Source organism: Leptodactylus fuscus, chromosome 4, assembly GCF_031893055.1.
Source record: "Leptodactylus fuscus isolate aLepFus1 chromosome 4, aLepFus1.hap2, whole genome shotgun sequence".
Taxonomy (NCBI): Eukaryota; Metazoa; Chordata; class Amphibia; order Anura; family Leptodactylidae; genus Leptodactylus; species Leptodactylus fuscus.
The window spans coordinates 146,140,088-146,152,590 of NC_134268.1; the positions used below are offsets into that span (position 1 = coordinate 146,140,088).

Consider the following 12,503-nt stretch of genomic DNA (forward strand, 5'->3'; position numbering starts at 1 on the left):
GCTGCATCCATTCATTCCTATGGGACCTAGCTAACATTGTTAGCTATTCCCACAATGCTTGGCCAGTAGCAAAGCATTGTGGGAAATAACCTCCGACCTCAATGCCACCTAAAAAGATCGGAATCGGAATTCCGATCGCGATCGTGAAATTTACTCGATCGCCAATCGGAATTCGATCTTTTCCGATCCCGATCGCTCAACCCTACTCTCCAGTCAAAGGCCTCAGTGTTGACCTCTTCACAAACAGCATGTGATTGACTAGTCTAAGCATTGGCATGCTATTTGTGAAGAGGTCACCGCTAAGGGTCAGTGCACACTGAGTTTTTTGATGCTGAATCCACCTCAAAATCTGCCTCTAAAAAATCCTCCTTTAGAGTTCTATTGGGAGGCTTTTTTGGAGGCTGATTTTGAGGTGGATTCAGCGTCAAAATTGGCTCCAAAAAACTCAGTGTGCACTGACCCCCAAGTCTCTCGATTTGGCTGCAGTGGTTACCTGACACAGACAGGACTTGACTGTGATGTTAGCTGCCCAATGGATGTTTTATATTTTTGCAGCTACTTATTGAGATGTCTGCAGCAGTGGCATAAGGGAATGTTCACACAGTTTTTTGCATTGAGGTTATAGAGTGCAGACTGTGCCTCAAAAATCTGCCTCGTGCACTGGTATCATACCCCTGCCTTACTCCATTCTCTCAACCCAAGTATTACCACTGTTGGCATCGTGGGGCGGGGGTCGGCACCCTGTATCACACTTTCTGGGAATGCCCGGGTATTCGCCCCTTCTAGTTGGAGGTAAAGTCCCTTACGGATGCTTTGTTTATTTGTGGGGTTCCACTAGATCCTCTTGTATACCTCCTTAATCTTCCACCTATACATCTTGACAAACAGTCTTCTAAGTTGTTTCTTTATTTATGCACTGCGGCTAAGACGCTTATTGCGTCTTACAGTATCTTACACTACAGTATTGCAGTGAATAGGAAAATCCCAGCACTTCTATTAGACGATGCCTCTGGCATCGTCTAATAGATCTAGTGCAGAGACAAGCCTGGAAGCCTTCAATAGGCTTCCGGCTGTCATAGCAACCGATCACCGCCCTCATGTGACGTTCAGGAGGGCGGCGATCGGGGAAACATGGCGGCGCCCATGCCGCCTGCGCTGTTTACACGCTGCGGTCGCGTTTGACCGCAGTGTGTAAAGGGTTAACAGCAGCGATCGGCTCGGGCACCGACCGCTGCTGTTAGTGGCAGGTCCTGGCTGTATTATACAGCCGGCATCTGCCGTGTATGGAGCGAGCTCAGCGTGTGAGCTCGCTCTATACATCCCCATGCGACCCATGACGTACAGTTACGTCAAGGGTCGCTAAGGGGTTAATCAATATTTTTGTATTTATTTATAAAAAAAACTAGGAAATTTGGAAAAAATTGCAATTTTCAAAATGTGAAATTCTCTGCTTTTCAGGCAGATAGTCATACCACCCAAATACATGAATAAATATTATCTCCCATATCTCTGCTTTATATCGGCATCATCTTTTGATTGTCTTTTAATTTATTTTGGACGTCACAAGGCTTACAAGTGTAACAGCGATTTTCTAGATTTGCAAGAAAATTCTCCAAACCAATTTTTTAGGGACCGCTTCAGTTCTGTAAGGAATTATAAAGGCCTATATAATAGAAACCCCCATAAATCACCCCATTTTCAAAACTACACCCCTCAAATTATTCAAAACAGCATTTGGGATGTTTGTTAACCCTTTAAGTTTTTCATAAGAATAAACATAATATGGAAGTGAAATTTAGACATTTCATTTTTTTTCATTAATACATTCATTTAGACCTAAAATTAACACATTCACAAAGGGTTAAAGGAGAAAATGCATCTCACATTTTGTTATGCAATTTCTCCCGTACACAGAAATACCCCACATGTGGGTGTAAACTGATTTTTGGGCACACGGCAGTGCATGGAAGGGAAGGAGCGACACTGGGTGTGTGAACAGCAGATTTTGCTGGAATAATTTTCAGGCACCATGCCTCATTTGCAGAGCCCCTAGAGTACCAAAACAATGGAAACCCTCCAAAAGTGACCCCATTTTAGAATCTACACCCCTCACAGAATTCATCAAGGGGTATAGTCAGCATTTTGACCCTACAGTTGTTCCACAGATTTTACTAACATTGGGATGTGTAAATGAAAAATTACTAAAATGTCACTTTATCCCCAAAGTTTTAATTTTCACAAGGGGATAAAGGAGTAAAAGCCCCCCACAGTTTGTTAAACAATTTCTCCTGAACATGGCAATACCCCATGTGTGGCCATATTCTGCTGTATGGGAACATGGCGGGGCTCAGAATGGAAGGAGCGCTATTTGGCTTTTGGATGGCAGATTTTGCTGGAATAATTTTAGGTGCCATGTCGCATTAGCAGAGCCCCTAGAGTACCAATACAGTGGAAACCCCTAAAAGTGACCCCATTTTGGAAACTACACCCCCCACAGAACATATGAAAGGGTATAGTGAGCATTTTGACCCTACAGCTGTTTCACAGATTTTATTAACATTGGGGCATGAAAATGAAAAATTACTTTTTTTCCAATAAACTGTCAATTTAGCCCCAAATTTTTCATTTTCACAAGAGGATAAAGGAGAAAAAGCTCCCTAAAGTTCGTTACACAATTTCTCCTGAACACGGAAATGCCCCATATGTGGCCATAATCTGCTGTATGGGAACATGGCGGGGCTCAGAATGGAAAGAGCGCTATTTGGCTTTTGAAGGACAGATTTTGCTGGAATATTTTTCAAGTCCCATGTCGCATTTGCAGAGCCCCTAAAATATCAATATAGTGGAAACCCCCTAAAAGTGACCCCATTTTGGAAACTACACCCCTCATAGAATTTATCTAGGGGTTTGGTGAGCATTTTGGCCTCACAGCTGTTTCACAGATTTTATTAACATTGGGACGTAAAAATGAAAAATTACTTTTTTTTTCACAATGTATCGTCCATTTAGCACCATATTTTTAATTTTGCAAGTAGTTAAAGAATTAAAAGCCCCCCACAGTTTGTTACAAATTTTCTCCTGAACACGGCAATACCCCATATGTGGCCATAATCTGCTGTATGGGTACATGGTGAGGCTCAGAATGGAAAGAGAGGTATTTGGATTTTGGAGGGCAGATGTGGCTGGAATAGTTTTGAGGGGCCATGTCACATTTGCTGAGCCCCTAAAGTACCAATACAATGGAAACCCCTCAAAAGTGACCCCATTTTATAAACTACACCTGTCATGGAATGAATCAAGGGGTATTATCATTTTGTGCCTAAAATGCTTCCAAAAAATGAATGTCCAAAATGAAAATTGAAATTTTGAAAGAAATATGCCATTTCGGTGCCCAATACGTTGCACCCACTTTGTGTTGTCAGAGACCTGCACTCCTAAAACTATTAAGGGGCCATCCCGAGGGGCAAAAAAATATATGTGGGTGTAAACTGCTGCTTGGGTACACAGCAGGGCTCAGAAGGGAAGGAGCACTGCGCTTTTTAGCTTTTGGGGTACAGATTTAGAGGGACTTTCTGGGGGCCATGTTCCTTTTGGAGAGACCTGGAGGTAACTGTAAACCCCATTTTGTAGGGGCAAGTTTAGGGTCTCTGCAAAAGTGTCATGGCATCCAAAAACCAAACCATCTGTGCTCCAAAAACCCAATAACCCTTCTGTGTCCGTCTGTGCCCTAATATCAGTTTATACCCACATATGACATTACGTACGTTATCCCGGGTACACCAGTGTCATACATGTGTCATAAACTGTAGTTTGGGCACACAGCAGGGCGCAGAAGGGAAGGAGCGCTATTTTGGTTTCTGGAGAACAGTTTGGTTTTTGGACGTCACTTTTGCAAAGCCCCTGAATTGTCAATAAAGTGGAATCCGCAGACATGTCACCCTATTTTGGACACTAGCCCACTGATGGGATTTATCAAATGGAGTAGCGAGAATTTTTAACCCTTGAGTGTTGCATTTATTTAGTTTCCAGAAATGAAATCGCAACTGATAATGAGAAGTTAAAAATGAAAAATTTCCAGAGATTCGCCATTTCAGTACCCGATATGTTGTGCCCAACTTATGTCAGCAGAGACACTCCAAAAACTGGTAAGCGGGTGGTATCCCGGGCACAACAGCTTTCAGAGCGTTCATCTCTGATACAAGTCGGACACAACATATTACGCACTGAAATGACGGGTTCCTGGAAAAATGGTCATTTTCACCTCTCACAATCCGCTTCGTATTCATTTATGGATAATAAGTTATAGCAAAACTTGGGGGTTAAAAATGCTGTCTGTACCCCTGGATAAATCCTTCAGGGGTGTAGTTTCCAAAATAGGGTCTCATATCAGGGGATTCCACTTTACTGGCGTTTCAGCTGTGCAAAAGTGTCATGGCATCCAAAAACCAAACCGTCTGCGCTCCAAAAACCCAATAACCCTTCTTCCCTTCTGTGTCTGGCTGTGCCCTAATATCAGTTTATTCCCACATATGACATTACGTCCGTTATCCGGGGTACACCAGTGTCATACATGTGGCATAAACTGCAGTTTGGGCGCACAGCAGGGCGCAGAAGGGAAGGAGCGCGATGAGGCTTTTGGAGTACAGATTCAGATGTTTGGTATCTGGACGCCATGTCATGTTTGTAGAGCCTGTAAGGTACCAGAAAAGTGGAGTCCCCAAAGGAGTGACCCCATTTTGAAAACTGCACCCCTCAAAGAATTTCTCAGGGGGTGTAGTGAGTATTAGTATCCGGACGTGACTGCACGGCGGATGGCGAAGAGGGAATATATAAGTGGTGCGGAAAACATTGCAGACACCAAATTCCCTACTATGTCCCAGTAGCTCCTATGATTGGGGGAGTCACTCTGGGGGTCACTTTGGGGGTCACTTCTGGTGTCTGTTCCCTCATAGGCTGTAAATCTGGGGTGTCCCCTGATATTCGCTCACACTGCTTATACATTCCCTTCCTGACGCCGCCAGTTGTATTCTAATAATTTGGCGATTTTGGGGTTTTTTGTCTTCACATTGGTAGATGCTATATTTTCTTTATTCTTTTGGTGACGTGGCCATATAAGGGCTTGTTGTTTGCGGGATGTGATGTATTTTGTAATGACACCATTTTTGGGTGCCTACAACATACTGAATACATTTTATTAACTCTTGCTGGATTTAAAAAAAAAAAAAAAAAAAAATCCAATCCTGGCATTGAGTTGTACCCTTTAAATTTTGCGCCATGCAGCGTACAGTATAAGTAACATGTAGCCTTTATGCTGTGGGTCAGTACGGTTACGGCGATACCTCATTTATAGTATTTTTTTATGCGATACTAATTCTGCAGAACAAAAACACATTTGGGGACATAAATCAGTGATTTTTGCATCGCCATCTTCTGAGAGGCGTAACATTTTTATTTTTCGGTTGATAGTGTTGGTTGAGGGCTTATTTTTTGCGGGACAACCTGCGCTTTTTATTGGTACTGTTGTGGGGTGCATATGATTTTTTGATCACTTTTTATAGCATATTTTGTAAGGTGATATGGTGAAAAATCATTACTTCCGGCGGGTTTTTTCCGTTTTTTTTTCAGATGTACACCGTATACATTAAATATTATTTCAGTTTTATTGTACAGGTTGTTACGGACGCGGCGATACCAAATATGCATTGTTTTTATTAATTTTTAGTACCTTTTTTTTATATAATTCATTTTGTATAGAGAAAAAGGGATTTTTGGGCTTTATAACTTTATTACTTTTTTCATACACTTTATTTTTTTTAATTTTTTTTTTTTTTTTTTTTTTTTTTTTTTTTTTTTTTTTTTTTTTTTTTTACTTTTTCATGTGTCCATTTAGGACACTTGAATCAGTTGATGCTTTGATGAAAGCACCAACTGATTCTGTATAGTAGCTTGCAAGACACGAGCAGGACATGAGCCTGCTCGTGTCCTGCAAGCTGCAGAGGAAGTGAGACAATCGCTCACTTCCTCCATCGGTCGGCAGGATCAACCAGGTATGTGGGGGCTCCGGTAGTCTGGGGTCACTGGCCAGACCCCAGACTACCTTCTACTGACATCGGCACCCCCCGATCTCGCTGCGGGGGGTGCCGATCAGCTTCAATCTGCGGCGGATCCCTTTCGATCGCGCCATGATGTTTCACGGCAGGATCGAAAGGGTTAAAACGTTCAGTCGGAACTGAGTCCGACTGAACGTTGTTGAGGGGGTGGTTAGGTGTCAGTAACACCTAACCCCTGCCCTCCCCCTGCCTAGTGAGTCTCTGAAGACCGGCCGTAAATTTACTATCGGCTGGTCTTAGAGACCAGGACTGCTGGCCGTAAATTTACGGCCAGCGGTCCTTAACCGGTTAAAAAAAATTCAATAGAAATTAGTTTACAAAAAAAATCTGCCTCGAAAAGCACCTATTAACTCTGTCATTTCAATGGAATTCATCTGCTGATGCTAATAGGTCGCTGTTTCTGCCAGCGACTAGCCTTGTCAAGATGCCATGGCTGGAGGTCCAAATATGGAGACCAGTGGGGACTGAACAGCAATGAGAATTCAGCGCACTTTCGGTTTTCTAGCAGTATTTAAAACCACATGTTCCTTAGGACACGAAAGGTCCTCTTTAAGGATAAGGCATTACTGTGCAGAAACGCCTTGTTTTTTTGTTGAAAATTTTGCTGTGGTTATTTCAGCCCACATCTGGAGTGTATTTAAAAGAAGTAAAAAGTCTTCTTGCTTCCTTCACATTCCCCAACCACAGCAAAGTCTGCAACAAAAACTAATGCGCAATGTGGGCACTTCGCCTAAAAGAGAAACCAAGTAAAGGTGTGTTGTTTTTTTTTATTTTTATTTTTTTAAATATTATTAATAAATAATGATGATCTCTAAGTGTAAACATTGTGAAATGGCTTTGGTGATAGTACCAGAGGAGCTACTTATGCTTGGCATTTTATTTATTGTATCGGAAGGGATTTTCTATGTTTTGCTATCGTGTCTGTGCAAGTAGCTGGCTACCTTTTTTCTTGATCAAAGTCTTTGTTTTCTCAATAGGTAGGTCAAGAACTGCTTACACTCGCTGTCAGCATCTTGGTGTAACATTTTATTGCTGTTGATCACTATAAATAGCTTAAGTAAATCTTCATTTTGCTGACCTCTTGAAGAAGACTCCAGATCAGCAATTTTTTTTTTTTTTTTTTTTTTTTTTCAATGGATACATGAAGAATTACTGGTCACTTGCATCGTATAGTTTTATTATGTCAGCCATTATGTTCAAAACACTTCCTATCACTTTCTTGTTTGTAACCTTAGCTATACTTAAGGAACTCTGCTGGTTGAGAGTGGGTGACTGGGTGTAGATCAAGCCTTAACTCTCTTTATTAGGAAAATGAGAACTGAAATGTATAGTGTTGTTACTGCTTGGTGCAGTTGGACCTAGTAAAGCGGGTTAGGTATACATCATGTATGGTATCCAACCAGCCAGCATGCTATACATGTTTGACTCCATGTGCACATCTTGGCTGGAGACACACAAGATGGACACAAGGACGCCATGCAGATTTCAATTGCTGCATGTGGATGTTCCAAATCCCTGCACATCACGGTGGGTTAGCTGCTGATAAATGTTCCCAAGAGAGGAGAACTGGTGGCCTCCCATCTCCAGAAACACTGAAACTGAATGTCACCAGGAAATCAGAAAATGTGCCTGGGGTGGTCACATGACCGCCCCAGGCATGTGGGCAAATATACATTTATTTTTAAAGGGATTGTATTAGAAGTTGGGCGGGGGGAGGGGGTTTAGTCTAGGGGTAAAGTTTTAATTTATTCCGAACAACCCTTTTAAAGATGTAAGGCCCTATGAGAGGATGAAATCTTTGGCAAAACTGCAGCATTTCCGCTATGAATTTAGCAACACAAACCACCATTTGTGTGGATTTAACCACTGCAAACCTGGTGCAGAAAAGTTGTAGATTGGTGTGGGTGCAAATCTTTGAGATCTCCACAAGAGCAGAGGTGACTTGCACACCAGTCTGAATAGTGGTGATAGCACAATATAATATTTTCAGCTCTTTCTATAGGATGCTGGAGATACCAGTGCAGCAATATAACATTTTTGGACTCCTCTGTTTAGTGAACAGGATCGTTTTTAAAGTCTGATTTTTTTGATCAATAAAAAAAAATCCCATTGATTTACATTAGGATTGGAATTGGGATCATGATCGGGTTCGAATGGAAAATGATCGGAAATCTGATTTTAAAATCGATCCTGAAATCTCAAGATCGCCTCAACCCTATGCATCCATTATTTCAATTATTTTGCATCCATGCCCCCTTGTCTCACACTGCCAGTGACTAAAGGATACGACTCTAACCGTACACTATCCCACCAGGGTGGCTGATATTTGAATAACTGAACCCAAAATTCAGTGGCATGTAAACGGAGGGGCGTAGCATGTAAAAGTGGGAGTGTTCCAAAATAACTGTTCGTTAATTGTAATCGAGTTAAAATCTACAATGACTGTGGCTCCCACCTTTGGGACTCTGACCTCCACTGAACAAGGTAGATCTGCCACCCATGTATTCAGATTCACGCTGCCCAGTTTTGTCATACAAGTATTTGGGGATATTGGTCTGTAACTTCTTACTAAAGTACTTACAGATGCACAGTTCAGCATTATAATGTTTTTATTTTATTTTTTTACTGTATGTAGTTTGTGAGCCCCATATAGGGATCACAATGTACATTTTTTTTTTTTTTTTTTTTTTTTTTTTTTCCCCCCCCCCGTCAGTATGTCTTTGTAGAATGGGAGGATATCCATGCAAACTGAGGGATAACATACAAACTCCTTGCAGATGTTGTTCCTGGTGGGATTCAAATCCAGGACTCCAGCGCTGCAAGGCTGCAGTGCTAACCACTGAGCCACCGTGTTGCTCCAGTTCAGCTTTATAATTGTGTCTTGATTTTTGTACCTTTTATAGCATCATTGTATGAGTAGCTCAGTCCCATTTAAGGCCATCGGTAATTGCTGTTGTTTAATATTGATCTCGGGGGTCACAGCATTTGAACCCCCACCGATCAGTTGGATATGGATAGCTTATCCTAGTGATATGCCGTGTACAAAATCTCTTTAAGGGATTGTAAATATATGCTTTTGTAAACCATGTGTTACTAAAGGAAAATGGCATAAAAGAGATCAATTTGTAATTCGTATTAGGGTTCTACATTGTCTGGTTCTGGATATAGGATATTTTGTGAGGGTGTTGGAAATGTGTTATTGGTGCCATTACAATGAAATGAGATCTTAAGTTAATTCTATTTTCCCTCTTTTTTTTGCTGTAGGATACAACGCATCATGAAGAATCTTCGGAAGAATCTGAGGTGATTTCTTTATAAATTTCTGTGAGACTTTCCTGTTGGATATTGGTGACACAATGGACTGTTATAAGTCATTATTGGAGAGTGTGTTTATGGGACCTGCTGACTGGTAGAGAGAGTATTGTACCAGTGAGTAAGTTGGTATTATAGAAGTGGTAGTGGCATCGCTGCTTCTGGGTGTGCGGACTTTTTGGGGTATGTACTGTGCTCCTTTTATATCCCCGGTATGACAGTTATTTATGGAATATTGTTCACCTCTTACACGCTGAAATCTTAATGATGAGAACTCCATTGTCCAGACCATGTGACAGATTTTTCATTCTGCCATATATTATGCATACTAGCCATTTTCTTTGAGAAGACCACACCAAAATCAATTATAAGAGTAAGTTCACACAGGGTTTTTTGGTCAGGATTTTGAGGCGGATACGGCCTCAAAATCCTAACCAAAAAGACAGCTCTGGGAGCCGGTCAGTTCTTTTTTCCGGGAGCCGGAACAAACTGAAGTGAGATGCTCATTCTTCAGGCCGATTTGCCTTGCGATTCGGCCTGAAAACACTCCCTCCTCCCGACAAGGAGCAGAGTGAACGACTGGATGCCTGTGCAGTGCACCAGCATTCAGTCGCGGCTTTCCGTTTTTTGGTCCTGAATCTGAGGTGGCCTCCACCTGAGGTTCTGGACCAAAAAGCCCCATGTGAACTTACCTTAAAGAGGACCTTTCATCAGTTGGGGCACATGCCGTTTTATACACCGCTAGAAAGCCGACAGTGCGCTGAATTCAGCGCACTGTCGGCTTTCATGATCTGTACCCCAGGTGAAGAGCTCTTGGTGCCGGTACCGTAGCTCTTCACAGTCAGAAGGGCGTTCCTGACAGTCAGTCAGGAACGCCCTTCATCACAGCAGCACCTATAGAGCTGTACTGTGAGAGTGCCCCCTCTTCTCACAGTACTCGTCCATAGACGAGTACTGGGTGGGGGGGGAAGCGTTCCTCCCTGCCAGCGCCGCACCTCTAATGAGGCGAGGTGAGGCACCCTCGGGCAGCGCTCCGGAGGGGTGGTGGCAGCCCCGGCAATTTTTTTTTTTTTCTCTGAACTAATGCAAGCAGCTCTCCTTGCGCTGCTTTAGATATCTACTTATTGGCGTAGGCGGCGTCATTACGCTGATATGCAGGCGTCTTACTGCTGGGAGAAGAGGATGCAGCAGCAGCGAGGTATGTAAGTATAACACTTTTTTTTTTTTTTGTATTGTTTTGTTTTATAATAGGCTGCTACCTGCTGGAGTATCTCCAGCAGGCAGCGGCCTATTTACCAATCTCCCTGGACCTGCTCACTGCCGCCCCCGCTTCCCCTTGTACTATAGGCCGCAGAGGCTGGCAGTGAGTAGGCCTGGGCCAGGCTGCGATCCCACTAACGCTATTATACTCTGCTACCACAGGCTTTGGATCCCGGAGAGGTGAGTAACACTGTTTATTATGTGGGGTCCACTGCGATATGGGTTGGGTGCATGGAGAAGTGAGGAATCAAAGATGTCTGTGTTTCAAACTTTACAGAGTCAAGTCATAGTTGAAAGAATTGGTCATGGCGGTCGAAAGGGAAGAGACGGGAAATATGGGAAGACGTCTCCTGTGAGTATTACTGCACAAAATATTACTGTACTAGCTGGTACCCGCGACTTCGTCTGCGGTGATTGTAGAAGTGGGTATATACAGGCGCGGGTAAGGTTTTCGTACTGTGTATAAGGTATGGGATATGAAATGTAACTTTGTATCTTGTTTTTGCTGTAATTCAGAGAATACGTGAGACTTTTGTGTTGAAGTTAATTTGTATTTCAGCTGCTATACGGTGTTGGTATAAACTGTACATAGTGTCTTTGGGACAGAGGTATTTGAAGTTAATATACCTCGATATACGACATTGTATGATTTGTTATTTTCTGCCAGTAGTGTGTTGACCTTTTTTTTTTTTTTTTTTTTTTTTTTTTAAAAGTTGCCAGCAGTCACTTTTTTATTTGTCTGTGTCGGGGGATGTGTTTTTTGCGGGGCCGGGTGTAGTTTTTAGTTGTTGCATTTTCGGGAAATGCTATTGGTTTGATCACTTTTGATTGATATTTGTATGATAATGAAAATAGTGAAAAAACAGTGGTTTTGGACTTTTCAGTATGTTTGCCGCTACGGCGTTAAGTGTCCAGGCAAAATATTTGTATAGCTTTGTAGAGCGGGCGATTTCGGACACAGGGATACCTAACATGTATCTGTTTCACAGTATTTAACTATTTTTATATGTGTTCTAGGGAAAGGGGGGGATTTGAATTTGTAATACTTTTTTTTGCATTTATTAGACCGCCTAGGGGTATTGACATGGGTGGGCGGTGTCACGGATTGTCAGAGCGGTGGGGGTCGGCAAACATGGCTGCTCTGGAGCGTTAAAGAGAACCTCCTGGAGTATCGTTAAGGTGAGGGTGAAAGTGGTAAAGTATATGTAAATATGATTGTGTGGAGTTAGGGGCTAGGCTGTAGAGGGCAATATGAATTTTGGGGCTTGCTATGGTCCAAAGTGTGTGAGATTGCAGAGATGGAGGTGTGAGTTTGGGTTTTTTGGGGGTCCTGGCACAAACGGATGTGCGCTATTGTGACGAAAAGTAGCCTATTGTTTAATCGGGTGTATTAACTATGTTTGTGGAAAATTTCAGCCAAATCGGTGGAGCGGTTTTTCCGTGATTGAGGAACAAACATCCGAACATGCAAACATCCAAACACACAAACCCACAAACTCACAAACTTTCACATTTATAATATTAATAGGATTAATGGTGGCATCATGAAGAAAATAAAAAAGCCGGAAAAAAATTCAGAATGGTGTGGATTTGAAGAAAAAAATGCATTTCTGCGACTTTCTTACGGGCTTTGGTTTTACGGCGTTCACTGTGCAGCCAAAATGACATGTCCCCTATATTGTGTTTCGGTACGGTTCCAGGGATACCAAATTTATATGGTTTTATTTACATTTTGACCCCTTAAAAAAAATCCAAAACTGTGTTAATTTTTTTTCTAAAAGTCGCCATATTCTGACGGCCGTAACTTTTTTTTATACGTAA

The 12,503-nt window shown here is 42.2% G+C and overlaps 1 protein-coding gene across 1 annotated transcript in view; it reads left to right on the forward strand.

The window, feature by feature from the left end:
* VPS41 (VPS41 subunit of HOPS complex) overlaps positions 1 to 12,503 on the forward strand; it is a 192,154-nt gene that overhangs the window by 15,147 nt on the left and 164,504 nt on the right. Inside the window, exon 2 of the mRNA XM_075271178.1 lies at positions 9,375 to 9,413. Coding sequence (XP_075127279.1) covers positions 9,375 to 9,413 — 39 coding nt within the window. The remainder of the gene's footprint in view (positions 1 to 9,374; positions 9,414 to 12,503) is intronic.